Source organism: Herpailurus yagouaroundi, unplaced genomic scaffold (assembly GCF_014898765.1).
Source record: "Herpailurus yagouaroundi ecotype Mexico unplaced genomic scaffold, PumYag 206, whole genome shotgun sequence".
In the NCBI taxonomy this organism is placed as follows: Eukaryota; Metazoa; Chordata; class Mammalia; order Carnivora; family Felidae; genus Herpailurus; species Herpailurus yagouaroundi.
Genome location: NW_024412437.1, coordinates 5153656 through 5172862, shown reverse-complemented (window position 1 = coordinate 5172862; position 19207 = coordinate 5153656). Strand labels below are relative to the sequence as shown.

The 19207-nt window shown below is 42.0% G+C and overlaps 1 protein-coding gene across 3 annotated transcripts in view; it reads left to right on the top strand.

Moving 5' to 3' along the window:
* The window catches only part of ABCA6 (ATP binding cassette subfamily A member 6), a 60823-nt gene extending 43042 nt beyond the window's left edge, over window positions 1–17781 (top strand). For 2 of the 3 annotated variants that reach the window (XM_040452217.1, XM_040452218.1), the window contains 14 exons: window positions 3196–3315; window positions 4970–5047; window positions 6586–6677; window positions 7381–7501; window positions 8586–8703; window positions 10016–10107; window positions 10592–10758; window positions 11219–11294; window positions 11375–11469; window positions 12125–12244; window positions 12866–13006; window positions 14413–14492; window positions 16731–16786; window positions 16918–17781. In XM_040452217.1, the coding sequence (XP_040308151.1) occupies window positions 3196–3315; window positions 4970–5047; window positions 6586–6677; window positions 7381–7501; window positions 8586–8703; window positions 10016–10107; window positions 10592–10758; window positions 11219–11294; window positions 11375–11469; window positions 12125–12244; window positions 12866–13006; window positions 14413–14492; window positions 16731–16786; window positions 16918–17019 (1458 nt within the window). In that variant the 3' untranslated portion in view covers window positions 17020–17781. Of the gene's footprint in view, window positions 1–3195; window positions 3316–4969; window positions 5048–6585; window positions 6678–7380; window positions 7502–8585; window positions 8704–10015; window positions 10108–10591; window positions 10759–11218; window positions 11295–11374; window positions 11470–12124; window positions 12245–12865; window positions 13007–14412; window positions 14493–16730; window positions 16787–16917 lie in introns of those variants that run through there. The other variant, XM_040452219.1, reaches the window with a different exon arrangement.
* Window positions 17782–19207: the final 1426 nt, after the last annotated feature.

Genomic DNA, 19207 nt, shown 5'->3' with positions numbered 1-19207 from the left:
CACAGTCCATTTCTACGGGCTTCAAGAAGGTATCCTTGAACCTCAGACGCTAATAATTTCCAAGATTGGAGATGTTTTTGTACCTACGCCAGAGAACTTATTGGTCAATATGAATGAAAGATTACTGAATGCCCAAGATTGCTGAAAACGTGGACAGAATTTTGTCAGCCAAGTTCTAGGATTTCGAGGGGTATCATTTGTTTTTTTTTCTTTCTTTCTTTCTTTTTTTAATTTTTGACAGAGAGAGAGATAGAGCATGAGCGGGGGAGGGGCAGAGAGAGAGGGAGACACAGAATCTGAAACGGGCTCCGGGCTCTGAGCTGTCGGCACAGAGCCCGACGCGGGGCTCGAACTCACAGACCGAGAGATCATGACCTGAGCCGAAGTTGGACGCGCAGCCGCCTGAGCCACCCAGGCGCCCCCAAAGGGTATCAGTTCAACAGAATATGAAGGCTTTCCAGACTCGATACACCAGAATCTGCCAGAACAGTAGCCCTCACTGCTTGGCTTAGGGAGCGGGGAAGATATAAATAATGAAAGTCTCGTGAAGGCCAATTTCCTTCAAAACATGGTAGAAGGCACAATAGATTCCGCATTGTCATATGAATTCTTTCGCATAATTTTTCAGCTGCAAGTGAATAAATGAACTAATGAAGAAATTTGACTCTGCTCTTTCTAAGCAAAGTCATGCTAATGCAAATCCCCTGTCCTATTAGGGTTGTGGAATAACGTGATGGTTAAGACGTTCACACTGTGATATGAACCAACTAGTAAATAAAGGGCTATAGCAGATAATTGAACACGCAGCTCTAAAACACTGTTTTTCAAATAGAAATATATTTACATATGATTGGGTGGCTTTTTCCTTTGCTGCCAACTATTTTTGAATTATTACAGAGTAAAATTAGATGCAGTATTGCAGAGGCAAAGTAAATTTTGGAAAATAAAGATTTCTTTGTTCAAGATGTAAAAAATATATATGTACTCTAGTATTCCAGTATAATACAGGTTTATACTTTCTGATTATTTTCCCTTTTCCTTTCTCATCTGTATCTATTTCAGTGTGTTGGTCTCTAACATTTTATTTTTCTATCAGTGAAAAGAAGCTACATACTTAATGGAATATTGGAACGTCAGATTAAAAAAAAAATTCGTTATCTGGTATCATTCGCCTCATTTTATAGAGGAGGAAAAATGAGTCGCTTGTTTCCAGGTCACACACAAACTATTGGCGACTCAAGAATAAAATTGACGCCTCCAACCTCACGCACATCATTACACATGTCACAAGGTATGAGGTAGCAGCAAGGTTGACAATATTAATTTAAAGTCTGCTCTGATCAGCATCTTGATTTGGGCGTAACTCTTTGATTTGCCATGCACCGTCCATCTTCGCACAGACCTCAAGCTGTTTTGCAATACCTTTGTGCCTGGTACAAAGAACTTATCATTTTATTCGAAATATGTGTTGAGGCAACGTGTGTTGCGAGAACCAATCTTGCACGACGCAGTTAGTATCCATTTAAACCATGCCAGGTCATTCATTATCACTCACAGATCATATATAGAAACGTATCGGACCATGGGCAGTGCAGCTGTCCTTTTGTGATCTTGGGTATATTTGCAAGGACAGTGTAGGCGAGGCCTCTCCATCACTGAGTGAAGCCACAGTCAGCTGTCAATTTGTTTCTGGAGTCCAGTGGATTCTCATAGCCCACAGGGTGTGGTATCTCATGGGTATCTTAGGTCCCTGTCTAATAAGGAAGCACCTGTCAACCCATGATGGTGCCCATGATGTCAGCCCAAGAAGAGAGGTAACCTCTCTTCTTGGCACACTGAGTCTTAGCTTATTGGTTGTAAAATGAGAAAATTTTTTTGAATTTGCCATCTAAAATGCTTATTGTGCTCTTACTGAACCCTTGATTACAACTTCTTTAGTTGTATTCCCAATTGTTTTTTATGTGTAGATTATCCATTCCCCCCAAACTCTAAATTCACTGAGTAGCCATTCAACATTCCCTTATGTAACCCACTAAACAGTATAGTTTTCTGATATAAAGACTTAAGCATCACACACACATAGGGTTTTGAATTCCGACTTTGTCACTGACTGACTGTGTGGTCTTGGGGATGTTAGTTATGGTCTCCAAACCCTGGATTTCCCATACAAGGAAAGGATAGGAAGAATGACCACATTATGGTGTTGTGAGCATTAAAACAAACAACGCATGCCAGGTGCTTAATGCCTGGGGTTTGTGTGATATTCAGCGAACTTAATAGCTACAACTTTTACTATTTTTATGATAATTCTCACACTAATAAGATCCAGAAAATGTTCAATATCGTGCTCCATACACACTGTGGGCTAATAAACTGATCCTTACAGAACAATGAAAAATCATCTTTATCCCTCATCCCACATTTACCAGTATTTTGAAAGCAAATAAGTCCATTGTAATCAAAATGCAGAGTCTCAAAATCAATCAGTGTAATCAAAATGCAGATAAAATTATCTGTTTGGAATGGGGCATAAATGGAGCAGGAATGACATTGAGAAGGTAGGAGGCAGTACGGACTTTTTAAAATAACTACCCATAGGGGACCCTGGGTGGCTCAGTCGGTTAAGCATCAGACTTCAGCTCAGGTCATGATCTCAAGACTCGTGAGTTTGCGCCCCGCATTGGGCTCTGTGCTGACAGCTCGGAGCCTGGAGCCTGCTTCGGATTTGTGTCTTCCTCTCTCTCTGCCCCTCCCCAACTCACACTCTATCTCCCTCTCCTTCAAAAATAAACAAAACATTACAAAAACTTTTTTAAATAAAAAAATAAAACAAAGTAACTACCCATATAGCTTCTCATCTTATGCAGGTTTTTATACATTCACAATATTGTTACCTTAGCTGTAAAAGGGTGATTTCTCTCTTTATCTTACTGTCTTAGACTGCACTTAATGCACTCTTAGGAAGTCTTTGCCTTAATCTCCAGGTTTTTATGTAAAATGTTTCTGTTGGGGAGCTCACAGTCACGTTTATTCTCATTAACTAAAACCCCTCCCTTCCCTTCTCCATCTGAAAGTGGTAAATCTGTATGTGGGGAAATTCTGATATAGATGATAACATTTACATTTTAAATATTTTCCCCAATATCAATGGACTGTATATGTCTGACCTGCAGTATATCTTCACTTGCCTTGTAGACCTCAACCATTATGTTTGACACCCTTTTAATGAATCACTTCAACTTACCTGTCTTGATTTCCAGCATGATATTAATTCCCTCATCCACCATGGGTGAATTTCTAGCTTTTTTGGCAGAGGTAAGAAATATTAACCGTTAATATGTCATTAATTCTGAATATGCAGCCTATTAAAGTGCTTTGCCCCAATTCCGTAAAGACAGAACGCAGGCTAGTGGTTTCCTGGGGTTGGGTTGGGTTGGGAATGGGGTTTGATAGCAAATGCAAATGAGGTATCTCTTTGGGGTGATGAAAATGTTACTAAGGTGAATTGTGGTGATGCTCTCCCAACTCTGTAAATTTACTGAAAATCCTTGAATTGTATACTTAAAGTGGGTGAATTTCCTGGCATGAAAAATTAACCTCAATAAAGTTTTGCCATATGCACTTTGCAAAACATAAGCATTGTCAAATGCTATTCAAATCTAATGCCAGATTGAAAACCGTTGCCTAGTTTAATAGGTATTCATTATCCATTGTGAGTATAAAACCATATACAGGGTCATTTATTCATTCGAAAATACACATTAACCAGTGGTCTGTGTTGGACCCTGTGCTTGTCTTTGGGAAACAGTATTCTGTGTCAGGTACTGTGCAGGTCATTGGGGACACCTGATGAGCAAGATAGCACAATTCATCCTTTCACCATTCACTTGGTGAAACGACTCAGTGCAAAAGGCTTAAAAGTTCCAAAAGAGAAGGGCAAAGTGCCAAGGGCAAGATACAAAGCACAGCTGACATGATCTAGAGAGTCAGATGATTCTTCTGGGGGAAGCAATGCTTCCACAGGATCCTGAAGAATGAGTCAGAATTAATTAGCAGGAGAGGGGGGCAGAAGGTAAGCATGTTCTGTGGAGGGAGGCAAAGGCACTGAAACAGGAAAGACCAGGAGGCATTAAAGAAAGTGGGATTCAAATGGAAAGAAGTGCACGAGGAGATAGATGTGCTGGATAGCTTAGCCAGGAAGATGCTCTTTAGGGCCCCACATCATCCTGGATGATACTTCAAAGAAAGTAGAGAAAGCTGCCCTAATCCCTCATGTTCTTGGGGCCCCTGGGAAGCCCTCTGTCTGCAAAAGCACTTTTCCATTGATTGAGGAACACTTAGAATTCTCAATTGGAAATCCCTTCCTTTGCTTAAAGCAATCCCCTAAAATATAAGCAGACCTGCCGAGTGAACCACACTAACTTCTATCTGTCATACATTATTTAGGAGGAATGAGCTACTTTCTGAACGTACTGACCGATGAAGGAAGAATAGCACGATGTGGCTAACGTATTATGGTGGGAAAGTCACCATCAGGGTAGGAAGGGACCCAGAAAAGGCTCTTGAGGGGCATTTGGGACAAATATTGTCAATCCCTATTATTTTTCACAAGGATCCTCTCTCTGTGATGCCTTCAGTAGACCTGAAGCAAATGTTAAAACAAAAGATTAAACAACAACAACAACAACAACAACAAAAGATTGGAAAAGAGAACAGACACAGGTCACCTGTTCACTGGGAGACAGCATTGAGTAGTGGTCCCCTCTCTTCCCTGCAGTGGAATATTTGTCACCGGGGCACACAGAGGAATCAAGCTTGATGCTTGCATTGAAAATATGCAATTTGTGGAATTTCATTTTATTGATTGGTTGGTTGGTTGGTTGGTTGGTTTATTGGAATTTCATTATTTAAATGCAAATCATAAAGCTGATGAATTTCCACTTAGCTCTTTTTCTTTTTGTCTTTGCAGAGAGCCCAGGCGTACCATTCAGACAATCAGGACCGCCATTTTGATCTGAGTGGAGTTGATCTTCTAGTATGCCTAATAGTAAGAAGGCCTTTCTACCTCTTTACCTAGTTTTTTTTTTTTATAGTTACCATTTACTACAATAACTATTTGGTTTTATCTGACGGGTACCAGCTTTGAAAGCCCTTTTGATACAGTCTCAGAATAAGATAATTCAGACATGAATCCAAATCATGAGTTAAGTTTTTATATGCCTGAGTGGACTGGGTAAGTCCAGAATTTAATATAAAATTAACTTTTCATGTTTATTTATCCTGTTTATGCCACCTCCAAGTTTGAGAGAGCTTGTAAGAAACACAGGTTCAATGTAACTTAAGTGCTTTGAATTAGAGATAAAAAGGGCAACGTTGAATAATAAAAATGAAAGGGAAAGATGATTTTGTTGGTATGCTTGGGCTGAAGAAAGCTACCGTCTCTGGATACAACGTGTCATTCCTTTTCCAGACGTAGAAGCAAAACTGGACAGAAGTCCCTGCCCCTGTAGAGTTTATATTCTGGTTGAAGGAGCCAGATAATAAACTAAAATAAATAGTGTATATTGTGTCCAATGGGTAGTCAGGAAAGGCCTGATTGAGAACTAAAGATTGGAGGTGGGGCAAGAAAGCAGGCTGTAGGGAGAGCTTGGGGAAGAGCATTCCTGTAATAGGGGCACGAGGGACACTGGCTTGTCCCAGGGTAAGCAAGGAGGCCAGTGTGATTGTGGCAGAGTGACCAAGGAGAGAAGGGTACAAGAGAAGATCTCAGAGGTCACGGGGGAAAGTGCAAAGAGGACAGAAAGAGCTGACACAGAGCATTCTGGGTCACTCTGAGGACTACCTTTTCTTTGAGTAACTGAGGACTCACTGGAGGGTTTTAAGCAAAGCAATAGGATTGGACTTATGTTTTAGTTTATTTTATTGTTTTCAGGTTTATTTGTTTTGAGAGAGACAGAGACAGTGTGAGTGGGAGAGGGGTAGAGAGCGAGGAGGAGAGAGAAAATCCCAAGCAGGCTCTGTGCTGCTAATACAAAGTGCGATGCGGGGCTCGAACCCATAAACCTATGAGATCATGACCTGAGCTACAATCAAGAGGCAGGTGCTTAACCGACTGAGCCACCCAGGCACCCTGTGTTTTTTTGGTGTTTTTTTTTTGTTTTTAAGTTTATTTATAGACTTATGTTGTAAAAGAGTAGTTCTAGTTATCGTGTTGAGCATAGATTTTGGGAGCAAAGGGAGGAGAAGGAGAAGGGGACCAGGGAGCAAGGTGTTGTAATATCACGGTAAGAAATCATGGCGGCCTGGACCCTGGAGGGGAGCAGCACAGGCAGGAGTGAGAAGCAGTTGGGTTCCAGGTGATTTTGAAGGTAGAACTGATAAACTCGGCTGACAGCCAGGATGTGGGTTGTGAGCAGAAAGGAAGCACGGAGCTGGATGGTCACCGGACAGCCGGCCTTCTCCCCGGATTTGTAAAAATGATTCACCTGTATTTTACCTGAAGACAAAGGCCACCAATCTAATTCAGACGCTTAAATAATATTTGTGAACTTATGCCGACGTGTAACCGCTGTTCTTTGCTCCTAGCCCTACTTTCAGACGTTGATACTGGTGTTTCTCCTGAGATGCATGGAAGCGAAATGGGGAAAGAAAATAACGCGAAGGGATCCTGTTTTCAGGTTGGGAGAAAACTTAATTTCGAACTTAGTATCATATTTGAACGTTCCCACGTAGCAGCTGCGCTACTGACCTGTTGGCGTGGGTTTATATTGACAACGTACGCAGCAGGCTGATTTTCACGATGGTCACTGGATTGTTGACTTACTGCCTGGAAACAGGACTCTCCGTCACTCATCGGCGGAGGGAAGTTTTCAGTTCCTCCGGAATTTAATGAGTACTCAGATATGCCAGTCTCTCCTCTCAGGTGATCACGTGTCCTTGCACAGAGGAGGTGGGATGGAGTTGGTTGAGGAATGTAGCCCAGAGTGTTTCATAACAGGGACCTTCCAGAAGAGCTCTAGGAAGGGCAGACAGTAAAAGATGCTGAAGCAAATGTCAGGTGTCCTTAAGTTGGGCTCAGAGTCAACAGAGAAGATGTAGGTGACCTGATTTTGAAAGCAGCAGCAGTTATTTGTCAGCACATTGGCACGGGTCAGAGATTCTAACTGGAAGACGGGCAACAGCATGGAGGGCATGAAGGGAGCAATTCTGGCCACGGGGATGGGAGCTCTTGGGGAAAGCGGAAGCAGTGTATTCACGGGGCCATGATCATCATCACCAGTTTACTGAAAGAAAGGGCAATGGCACGATCACAGAGCCGCTGACTGAAGGATATCATTCGTAACGAAGAAACCTCTGTCCTACGTTTCGTTTTGTCCGCAGAATTTCCCCCCAAAGTAGAGGTGCTCAACCCAATCCAGAAGAACCTGGTGACGAGGATGAAGATGTGAAAGCAGAAAGGATAAGAACGGCAACTGCCCTGGCCACTTCACTCTCAGAGGAGGTAGAAAAGCAAGTGACAAAGTGGATGTTAAGGGCCCTATATTCAAGAGCTATCGAGAATAGAGGGCGATATGCTGGTTTTCATTGCGAAAGTTTGAGTTCGGTGCCCTTTTAAAAAAAAAAATTTTTTTTTTAAACATTTATTTACTTTTGAGACAGAGAGAGACAGAGCACGAGCGGGGGAGGGGCAGAGAGAGAGGGAGACACAGAATCCGAAACAGGCTCCAGGCTCTGAGCTGTCAGCACAGAGCCCGACGCGGGGCTCGAACTCACGGACCGTGAGATCCTGACCTGAGCTGAAGTCGGCCGCTTAACCGACTGAGCCACCCAGGTGCCCCAGAGTTCAGTGCCTTTTCGTAATTCTTAAATATGCAAGCGCTTCTTTGGGGTGTCCTCAAGGTCAAAGGAGAACACAGAATATAATGGTTTTATTCCACTGTAAAAAAAAATTTTTTTTAATGTTTATTTTTGAGCGAGAAAGAGACAGAACGCGAGTGGGGGAGGGGCAGAGAGAGAGGGAGGGAGACAAGAATCCGAAGCAGGCTCCAGGCTCTGAGCTGTCAGCACAGAGTGCGACGCGGGGCTCGAATCCAGGAACCAGGAGATCATGACATGAGCCAAAGTGGGACCCTCAACCGACTTAGCCGCCCAAGAGCCCCGGTGCTATTCCCCTTTTGAGAAAAATGGGCTTTGATAGGTAGAGCTATCATTTCAAAACCAAACATTTCCCAAGTTGGGGAATTTAGGTGAGATTTGTTATAAAATGCTGAATAGGGATTAAGATTTAAAGGATTACTCTTTTATCTGCTAGACAGATGTTATGACGTGCCCGTGAGCTTGGGCACTTCTGGGAAGGCAATGAGCCAGTTTCCACGAAGCTATCTGTGTTAATTTTAGAAGCAAGAAATATTGTTGACGTCAACGAATGCACATTACACTTGAAACAAGTGGTATTGATTTGATTACTGTCCATCTGAAATATACTTTGTTTTATGACATAGAGTAAGAAAGAGTCCAGCAGTGAGAACATAGGAACATAACATCTCTGAAGCTTAAGAGGAAAATCACACTGTCCTCTATTCCAGAAACCTGTCATAATTGCTAGCTGTCTCCACAAAGAATATGCAGGGCAGAAGAAAAGTTGCTTCTCAAAGAGAAAGAAGAAAGTAGCAGCAAGAAATATCTCCTTCTGTGTTAAAAAAGGTTTGGCAGAATCACTTAAGCTTGTTCACCATTATTTTAAAAGTACCCACTGAGCATCCATCTTATAGGCACCATTGTACTTGCTGAAGCATTCATTCATTCATTCAACATATATTTTTTAAGCATGCCAGGGACTACTTTGGGTGCTGGAATATAATCATGAAAGAAACAGGCAAGTCCCTATCCTCACAGATTTTACATCCTAAGAGAGGATCGAAAAACAAAACTAACTTATCAAGAAAAGTGTCAGCACAAAAGTGATTTCTTTCATATATATATATATATATATATATATTTTAATGTTTATTTTGAGGGGGGTGGAAGGGGCAGAGAGAGAGGGAGATACAGAATCTGAAGCAGGCACCAGGCTCCAAGCTATCATCCCAGAGCCCAACGCTGGGCTTGAACTCATGAACCATGAAGTCATGACCTGAGCCGAAGTCTGCCGCTTAACCGACCGAGCCACCCAGGGGCCCCAGCACATAGCAAGCAATTTCTATGTGGAGCATTCAGATACGTGAAATGGCACGAGCAGCTTGGGGCTACATTCACTTAGGGTTAGGGAAGACCTTTCTAGAGCAGTAATGTTTAAGCCAAGACCTGGGTGATAAGAAGGTGTCAGTTAGGCGAGCAGGAAGAGGTAAGAGCACCCAGGGAGAGAGAACATCACGGGCAGGGACTCAGACCTGGGGTTGCCTTTGGAATGGTCGAGGCACGGAGAGACTAGTGATGCAGCCGCAGATAGGAGAGAGGAAGTCCGAATCGGGAGCAGGGCCAGACTAGGTGCCACTCTGCGAAATACAGCCACAGGTTGAGATTTTTATACCAAGTCAGTAGAATGCCACCAGAGAGGTTTTAGCCAGCTTTTGGTTAGCACTTAAGCGTCGCAAAAAAATTGCACATTGGCTATTATTGGCTTGTAAATATGGGTGCCAGACAAGTTAAGGGGCTCTTATATCAGTTCAGATGAAAGACAATGGTGGCTTGGATGCAGGCGGGGGAATTCGGGATGGACAAAAATGTCCCTGCCTTTCCAAGTTTAGGGATCACTCAACCATGGTCTCAGAACATCTGGTGCCTACTACCGAAAAGCACCTGGCACATTTTTCCCTGAAAAAAGTAATCTGGGAGACAAAAGACTTATTGACATCAAACCCACAAGCTTTTCACTATTATTCCATATAATTATAGGAGTTAAAGGACATGGTTTGGCGACATGAATTGCATGTATGTGATCAATTTCAAAATAGTGCCGTGCGTGGAGTTTGTGATGATTCACTTCCCAGATTGATAATCAGTGGTTCTCTTTCAGGTGAGATTTTGGGATTGCTAGGACCTAACGGTGCCGGTAAAAGTTCATCTATTAGAATGATTTCTGGGATCGCAAAGCCCACAGCTGGAGAGGTAGTAAAGAATGGAAGAATGATTTTTTTATTCCCAAACTATAAATTTCGTGATAAATGCAGGCTGTATCTTCGTGAGACTCTATTTTTAGCAGCTTCGGTGATTTTCTAGAAGAAATGTATGAACCAATGTCTATTGTATTCATTTTTTTAGCTTTTTAATTTTTGTCTGTTTATTTATCTTTTTAATTAAGCCCTTTTTTATTGAAGCGCAGTTAACAGTGTTAAATTAGTTTCAGGTATACAATGTAATGATTTCAACATCTCTATCATTTGCAACAGCGTGGTTGGGCGTAGAGGGTATACTGTGAAATGAGTGAAATAAATCAGACAGAGAAAGACAAAGGCTTTATGATTTCAATCTGATAATAGTCTGTCGATGCTCAAAAACTTGCGGTATTTTTTAGCTTTGTGGCGGTGTCTTGGGGAATCGTGAGATGAGAGGAAAGGCGGCGTGTGGGTCTAACACCGGTTTACTTTCTCAGGTGGAGCTGAGAGGCTGGGGTCCTCAGGGAGACAGCATGGTGGGCTTCCTGGGGTACTGTCCTCAGGAGAACGTGCTGTGGCCCTGCCTGACAGTGAGGGAACATCTGGAGGTGTTCACTGCCATCAAAGGGCTGAGGAAAGGGGACGCCACTGTTGCCATCTCACGGTAAAATGAGGTCATCTGGTTCCTTTCGGTCCCGAGGCAGGGAGGGAGGCTGCACCACTGATGCTGAATTCACTAATAAAGAACGGAGAGGAGAAGCGACGCCTCCCCCTTTTCAGAGAGTGTCAGTGGTAGGGCAGGGTTGGAGGACAGGAGCTGTTTCCTGCATCCTTGATTGAGGGATCTTTAAAAAACACAAAAATGCATATAATAATGGACGGTGTTAAATGAATGAATGATCACGAATAAGCATCCGTTTCAGTTCCAAGTTCGAAATTCTAGTTACCCTCCAGGACTTTTTACGAGATGAAAAGCCTTCCATGTTCCAAAACGAACTGTTCTTCTCTCCGATCGTTCGAGTTTCAGAAGAACGGTGCCAGGCTTCCCTCCAAGAGCTATTCTGTGGGATCACATTTTCCAAACATCCTCTTTTGCGCTGATATTCTCATCCTTTTCCCATCAGGCTGGTGGATACTTTCACCCTGCGCGAACAGCTAAATGTGCCGGTGCAGAAATTGACGGCCGGAGCCACTCGAAAGGTACGTGTGATGTGTGATGTTATTCTGAGGATATGAGGTATGATGGAAGCAGCGAAATAAGGTGCCTCTCTGCTTTTCAGTTGTGTTTTGTGCTGAGCATCCTGGGAAATTCGCCTATCCTGCTTCTGGATGAACCATCGACGGGCATGGATCCGGGAGGGCAGCAGCAAATGTGGTGAGCATTATCATAACCCTCAGAGCCAGGAGTATAACCTTTATGCAAAAGTTGTGTTTTTAAACTGATCTCAGGACACCAAATCCACTCATTTCTAATCTAGTGGAGATAATCGGTATAATTGGGAAAATAAATATTTAACACATAGATTCTCTGATGTTGTATCATCTTCATGTGGTATTCACATTAAAAAAAGAAAAAACCCTTGGGGCGCTGGGTGGCTCAGTCGGTCAAGCGTCTGACTTCGGCTCAGGTCATGATCTGGTGGTTTGTGAGCTCGAGTCCCACGTCGGGCTCTGTGCTGACAGCTCAGAGCCCAGAGCCTGCTTCGGATTCTTGTCTCCCTCCCTCTCTGCCCCTCCCCTGCTCATACTCTGTCTCTCTGTGTCTCTCAAAAATAAATAAATGTTAAAAAATACTTAACCAGAATACCGTTGGCATACCTAAAAATATTAAATATTAATATCAAAGCGTTAAAAATATTAAACACTTCATATTATCAGAAACCTAATCGATAAGCGCATTTCTGCTTTTTTAATTAGAAACTTGGCTGATAAAAATGATTCCTAAACTGCATTTTCTTTCTACAATTCTCCCTCCATTTCTCTCTTTTTTTCTACCCTTTTTTTAATGGTAATTTTTTGATGTGCTTCAGGCAGATGATCCAGGCAGCCATTAAAAACACAGAGAAGGGGGCTCTGCTGACCACCCATTACCTGGCTGAAGCAGAGGCCATTTGTGACCGCGTCGCCATCATGGTGTCTGGAAGGCTGAGGTGGGTGTCCTTCTGGAGTCTGTGCTTGACCCTCAGAACAAGATTCCCCACAGGAAGGGCGAAATCGCTGTGAGCACCTAGAGTTCTTTCCTTCAGTTCGCTCAGGGATGCCCCTTTCCCTCCATCTGAAATTTAAAAATAATGTAATAGTGGCTCAGTCAGTTGAGTGTCTGACTTCAGCTCAGGTCATGATCTCACCGTTCGTGGGTTCGAGCTCCATATTGGGCTCTGCGCTGATGGCTGGGAGCCCGCTTGGGATTCTCTCTACCGCTCTCTCTGCCCCTCTCAAAAATAAATATTAAAAAAAAAAAAGGAATAATGTAAGAAATTTAAGGAGTAACATTTTTTCTTTTTTTTTTTTTAATTTTTGTTTTTCAACGTTTATTTATTTTTGCGACAGAGAGAGACAGAGCATGAGTGGGGGAGGGGCAGAGAGAGAGGGAGACACAGAATCGGAAACAGGCTCCAGGCTCCGAGCCATCAGCCCAGAGCCCGACGCGGGGCTCGAACTCACGGACCGCGAGATCGTGACCTGGCTGAAGTCGGACGCTTAACCGACTGCGCCACCCAGGCGCCCCAGGAGTAACATTTTTTCCAACATGTTTTCCTTCTTGCCCATAGGTGCATCGGCTCCATCCAACACCTGAAAAACAAACTTGGCAAGGATTACGTTCTAGAACTGAAAGTGAAGGAATCGTCCCTGGTGACTTGGGTCCAAGCCGAGATTCTGAAGCTCTTCCCACAGGCTGCACAGCAGGAAAGGTGAAGGAGCTTCTGATTACGGAAAAACCTGTTGGCTTTACCCACTCAAGTGGTTTCTTTTCTGCTCTGTGAGAACTTCAGGATGATTTGACTTCATAATAACAGTTAGGGACCTCAAAAACCGATTTACAGACTCCTCCAGATTGTAAGAGGTTGGAGAGCCACCCAGGAAGCTGTGTCCCCTGGGAAGGCTTGAGGACACCTTGCATGAGCCTCCTCAGCCATCCAGGGCCGGCCCCAACCCAAAACAGGACTTGGAAAAATTGGGGGAAAGGAACTTCTCCTGCATGGAACCCACACGGGACCACGGTTGGCCCCATGCGCCTTCCACAGACCTCCCTGAAAATATTTAAAAGATGTAAATATTTACAGTTTAAAAGGTGTAACGTATTTAGGGTGAATTCCCCTCTAGGAAACAAACAGCAGTCGAGATCATCAAACATTCTCCCTCTAATGAGTTTTCACGGCTCAAAATGGAGAACAGAAAGGCGCGTGTGTGGACCTGTACGTCCGCGTGTGTTTGTGTATGCCTGCCTGTTGGTGGGGGACGGTGCGAGGAGGCGGGACAAGAACTGAATTTGGAACTCCTTGGAGGGAGGAGCAGCTCTAGGGCCAGCCGGGGGCGTCAGACAGCCATTTGAGGATGAGCTGAGACTAGGCACGAAGTCATGCAGCTGGAAGTGGCAAGTGGAAACAAGACGCCACGAATCCGAATCCATTCCGGCCCTTCCTGTCCTCAGAGCTCAGGGAAGTTTATAGTTAAAGCCTTTTGAACTTTCCCTAGTCTGTCCCTCTCTCTGAACCTCATATCCCCCTTCCCTTAGGTTTCTAGTGACAAAGATGAAATATTAAGTTAATTAATTAAAACCTAATTAAAAATTTTTTTAGTGTTTATTTGTGAGAGACAGAGACAGAGCAGGAGCAGGGAAGGAGCAGCGAGAGAGGGAGACACAGAATCCGAAGCGGGCTCCAGGCTCTGAGCTGTCAGCACAGAGCCCGACGCGGGGCTTGAACTCACGAACGGCAAGATCGTGACCTGAGCCCAAGTCAGCGCTTAACCGACAGAGCCACCCAGGCGCGCTAATTGCAACCTAATTTAAACTAAGCAAAGGGATCAGTTCAGACACCCGTGTTCAACAACAATAACAGAAAGGTTTACATACACTGAGCATATATGCAGATAAGCTGCATTATTTCTAGGAGAATTCGCTCCAACAGGCAGCCACCAAAGACCTTTTAAGGATTTTCCATTGGTCATGTTATTTGTTCTATACGTAAGCCATACGTTAACTGGCATTATTTTTATTTTCTTCAGAGGAAACCGATGTTAATATCAGTATTTATTTTGATGGTCATCTTCTCCCCTTGAAACTCAACGTCAAATATGACATTTTTCGTATTCCCAGGTGTTCGTCCTTCTTGGCCTATAAGATACCTTTGGCAGATGTGTACCCTCTATCTCAGACCTTTCACAAATTAGAGGCAGGTAAGAGTTATCCTTATAAAATAAAATTTTGGAAGAATCTGTTCAGACTTAGGTAATAATTTCGTGGTAGATAATTGTGTAATATATTTTTCTTTTGTTTAAGTTTATTTTGAGAGAGAGAGAGAGAGAGAGCATGAGCAGGGGAGGGGCAGAAAGAGGGGGAGAGAGAGAATCCCAAGCAGGCTCTGCACTGTCAGCCTGGAGCCTGACACAAGTCTCCCAACCCACCCACCATAAGATCATGTGACCTGAGCGGAAAACCTTGCCACCATCCATCAGGAGACCTGCCTCTGTGCCTGTGTGTTCTGCCTTCCTGTCACAGTGAATGAACCGTCCGTGTCTCTTGCTCAGTCTGTCCCCTGCATTGTGCATGGCTCCTCTTGCCACTGGAAATTCTCTGTTCTTCCTCTTCATCGGCTTTCAGCAGACTGTCATGGAGTAATTTCTCACACAGCACAGTGGTGAAAACCCCCAACTCCTGTGCCAGCCCCTCTACCTGGGTAAAGCCACTGAATCTCTGCAGGTCTAAGATGACCCATCTCTAAATGAGGGGTAAGGGAGCCCGGGAGGCTCAGTCGGTTGAGCGTGGGGCTTCGGCTCAGGTCACCATCTCCCGGTGCGTGAGTTCGAAACCCCCACCGGGTTCTCAGCTGTCAGCGCCCAGAGCCTGCTTCAGATCCTCTGTCTCCCTCACTCTGCCCCTCCCCTGCTCTCTCTCTCTCTCTCTCTCTGAAAAAATAAATAAACATTTAAAAAATTAGAAATGAGAGGTAATATCAGTGCCCACCTCGCAGGGTCATTGGGAAGATTAAATGAGTTCGTTTGTCAAGTGTCTAGACCTGTACCTGGCCCATCGTGTTTGAGAGACTACGAATCCCAGGTTTATTCCCTCCGCTCTGGACACCCTGACTTCCCAGTACTTCCTAAATGCTACCAGACTTGCACACTCCTGCCTCAGGACTTTGCACTTGCTGATTCTGCTTCGTGAAGTTCTGTTTCCTAACTACCCACCTTGCTTCCTCACTTCTTTCAAGTTTCTGCTCAATTCTTACCTGGTAACTATGGCCAGCCCCAGCCATCCTGTAAAAAAAAGAGTGCTTGGCACTTCCTGTTTCCTTTACCTGATTTATCTTTTCTCCCTAGTAGTAATCATCATTTATTATATATTTAAGTCCTTATTTATTTAAGGCCCATACTCCTGCCCTTAGAACGCAGGGGTTTTGTTTTCGCCCCTCCTTTGCCTATGGTTCCAAGGGTGGCTCACACACAGAAGATTCTCACTGGGTGAGTAGTGAACTGTGAACACTTGAATATGTAAATTCGATGACCAGTCTCACGAGGATTTCCCGGTGGGGACGCCCAGCAGAGAGCTTGGTACAGCAGATAAACTGACTGAAGACAGTGACACAGAAGTATTGGGTCCTTTCAAAGTGGAAGGGATGGGATTGAAATCTTCCTTCTGTGTAAGAATGTACCAATCAATTATGTAGTTCCTCAAGGAATTCATACGTCTCCCAAGACATATATACTAAGTAATAAACCATATCAAAATTTAATATGAGAAAACTCTACTATCAAGATTAATTTATTTTTTAAAAAAAAATTTTTTTTTCAACGTTTTTTATTTATTTTGGGGACAGAGAGAGACAGAGCATGAACGGGGGAGGGGCAGAGAGAGAGGGAGACACAGAATCGGAAACAGGCTCCAGGCTCTGAGCCATCAGCCCAGAGCCCGACGCGGGGCTCGAACTCACGGACCGCGAGATCGTGACCTGGCTGAAGTCGGACGCTTAACCGACTGCGCCACCCAGGCGCCCCAATATCAAGATTAATTTAATTTGCATTTGTAAAAATTTATTTATTGTCAAGTTAGCTAACATACAGTGTAGCCTTGGCTTCGGGAGTAGATTCCCGTGATTCATCGCTTACGTACAACACCCAGGGCTCATCCCAACAAGTGCCCTCCTCAATGCCCATCTCCCTTTTCCCCATCCCTCTAACCCCCCACCCCCATAACCCTCAGTTTGTTCTCTGTATTTAAGAGTCTTAATTTGCATTTATATTAACACTATGACTTTTCGTGATTCCATTCTTTCACCAAGCGTTTTTTTTTTCAGCTTTATGTTCTATTTATTTTAATCGTGTGTATTTTTATTTTGTATGCCTTTGAAAAAATTCTTAGTAATAAATTGCAAGCATCTGCTATTCGTCTTTTTTTTTTTACCCACCCCCCCGCAGTGAAACATAAATTTAACCTGGAAGAATACAGCCTCTCCCAGTGCACATTGGAAAAGGTGGGTCAGCTTTGATGGTTTTGTATCATTCCTGTAAATTTTACACGCTAGTACCATTTATATTTCTTATTAATTTGGAAGACAATAAACAACTTGATATTCTTTTTCCTTCTGCTATGTCTCCTTTTTAGGTATTTTTAGAGCTTTCTAAGGAACAGGAGCTGGGGAATTTTGAAGAAGAAATTGATACAACCATGAGATGGGAACTCCTCTCTCCTTCAGATGACTCTTAAAAGCTCAAACCTATTAATTCTTTGTGTCATATAAGCTTATGTTATATGTTATAATTGGCAGTATGTATACTTTTAAAAATCATTAACATCAATATCAGATATGTTTTGTATGTTTAGTTAATAAATGAATAAATTTCAAAATCATTCTTCCTCTTAAATTTAGGAATGATAGAAAATCTGTGATAAAGCCAATACAAAGTATTGATAAAGTTACTTAAAGACCAGGTACCAGGTATTGTGAAAATATGATCACAAATTTGGAATTTTTTTGAAGTATAACTTCAAACATGGCATATAACTTTGAAATATGACATTTACTAAAAAATTCCCTTGCTGAAATATGTGCTCCACGCCATTTGGAATAAATGAGGTTTATGGGTTTGCTGTAAAACACAAGTAAAACCCAAGAATCTTCCTCTGAAAACTTTTCAGAAATTGTTTTGAAATTCACAGAGTGAGGAGTCCCTTGGACTCACAAATGAACAAGCACGTACATCGGAGAAGCAGTTCAAACATACTTTTTGAAAATAGGGGCATGACAGCATTTGTTCAGATTTTAAAATTTTTGAATATGTTATTTTGTGATTATGGGAGGTGTTGATTTCTCACCAGCTCGTTAGCAGTTTTCTGTGTACAGTTGATCCTTGAACAACATGGGGATTAGGGATGCCAAACCCCTATGTAGTCAAAAATCTGCATATAACTTTTGACTCCCCTAAAACTTAACCACTAATAACCTACTGTTGACTGGAAGCCTTCCCAATACCAGAAACGCATATTTTGTATGTCATGTTTTATATGTTGTGTTCTTGCAATAAGTAAGCTAGAGAAAAGACAATGTTATAAGAAAATCATAAGGAAAAAATACATAGTCTGTACTGTATGATAAAAAATCCATATGTAAGTAAGCCTGCACAGTTAAAACCCATGTAGTTCAAGGGCCAACTGTATTTTCTGCTATTTTAAAATCACTTCCCTCTTACATATGTATATGTACATGTGTTTCTATCTGTATACACACATGCATGTATCATTTTTATTACTAAATTTTAAAAAATATGTGTGTGCTTTACATGTAATTTTATTTTTTTTCCTTAAGCAATAGTTATTTCATTTTGAATATCACCAGAAAATTTTTTGGATACCAAGCAGTATTCTTGATGTCCTTTTTTTTTTTTTTTTTTTGGTGATATGTTATATAACTTAAAACAAATTGTGATACTCATTGAAGAACATTTGCATAATGGAGAAAAATATAGAAATGGAATAAAATTGAATAAAAGAATCACCACACTTTCTCCACACCAAAAAAAAAAAAAAATCAACATATTCTTTCTTTAGTGAACTCTTTTACAGGAGTGGAATCATTATAGTATACATAACTTCTTAATTAAACATATATGCATATTTGCTGATAAAACATTGGAATTGTTTTAATTTACTTTTAAACTTATGGTGGAGTTCTAGCTTTCTATGTTTGCATTTTATTTTGTGTTAATTATTTGTATTCTTTGTTCATTTACTCTTGTACTTTAATCTTTTTCATATCCATTTTGTAAACTTTCATACAATTAAATATTTATCTGCATATATTACATACATCAAAATTTTATCTGGAACATTATATTTCTAAATCCATGATAAATGATCGTACTGGTTATTCAGGATCCTTCGCACCCTCTAAAGACAAATTCATATCATAATGAGAGTTGCATTTAAATTCTTTCTAAAACTCAGGCAATAAATTCTCCTGTCTTGCTCAGATGTACAAGACCACAACATACATAACCATTCACGTAATGATATGATGGAATCTTTGCTTCTATTCATTATAAATTATAAATGTTCTTAAGTGTTGTAGAAATACGTTTACAAAGTACTGAATAACCAATATCAGATGATGCATGAATATTTTACAAGATTAAACTGGACATGATTTGCTAAAACCATCATAATATGCTTGTTTTTGAAAACTTGGGTTTTTATTAGGAACATGTTCAAAAGCAGATACATGGGTATGAAAATGGAAGGAGATCAGAATAAAACAAAAGGGATTTTTTTACAAATTTTTTAAAAAACTTTTTTAACATTTATTTATTTTTGAGAGGCAGAGAGAAGCAAAGCATGAGCAGGGGAGGGGGAGAGAGAGAGAGAGAGAGAGAGAGAGAGAGAGAGAGAGAGAGAGAGA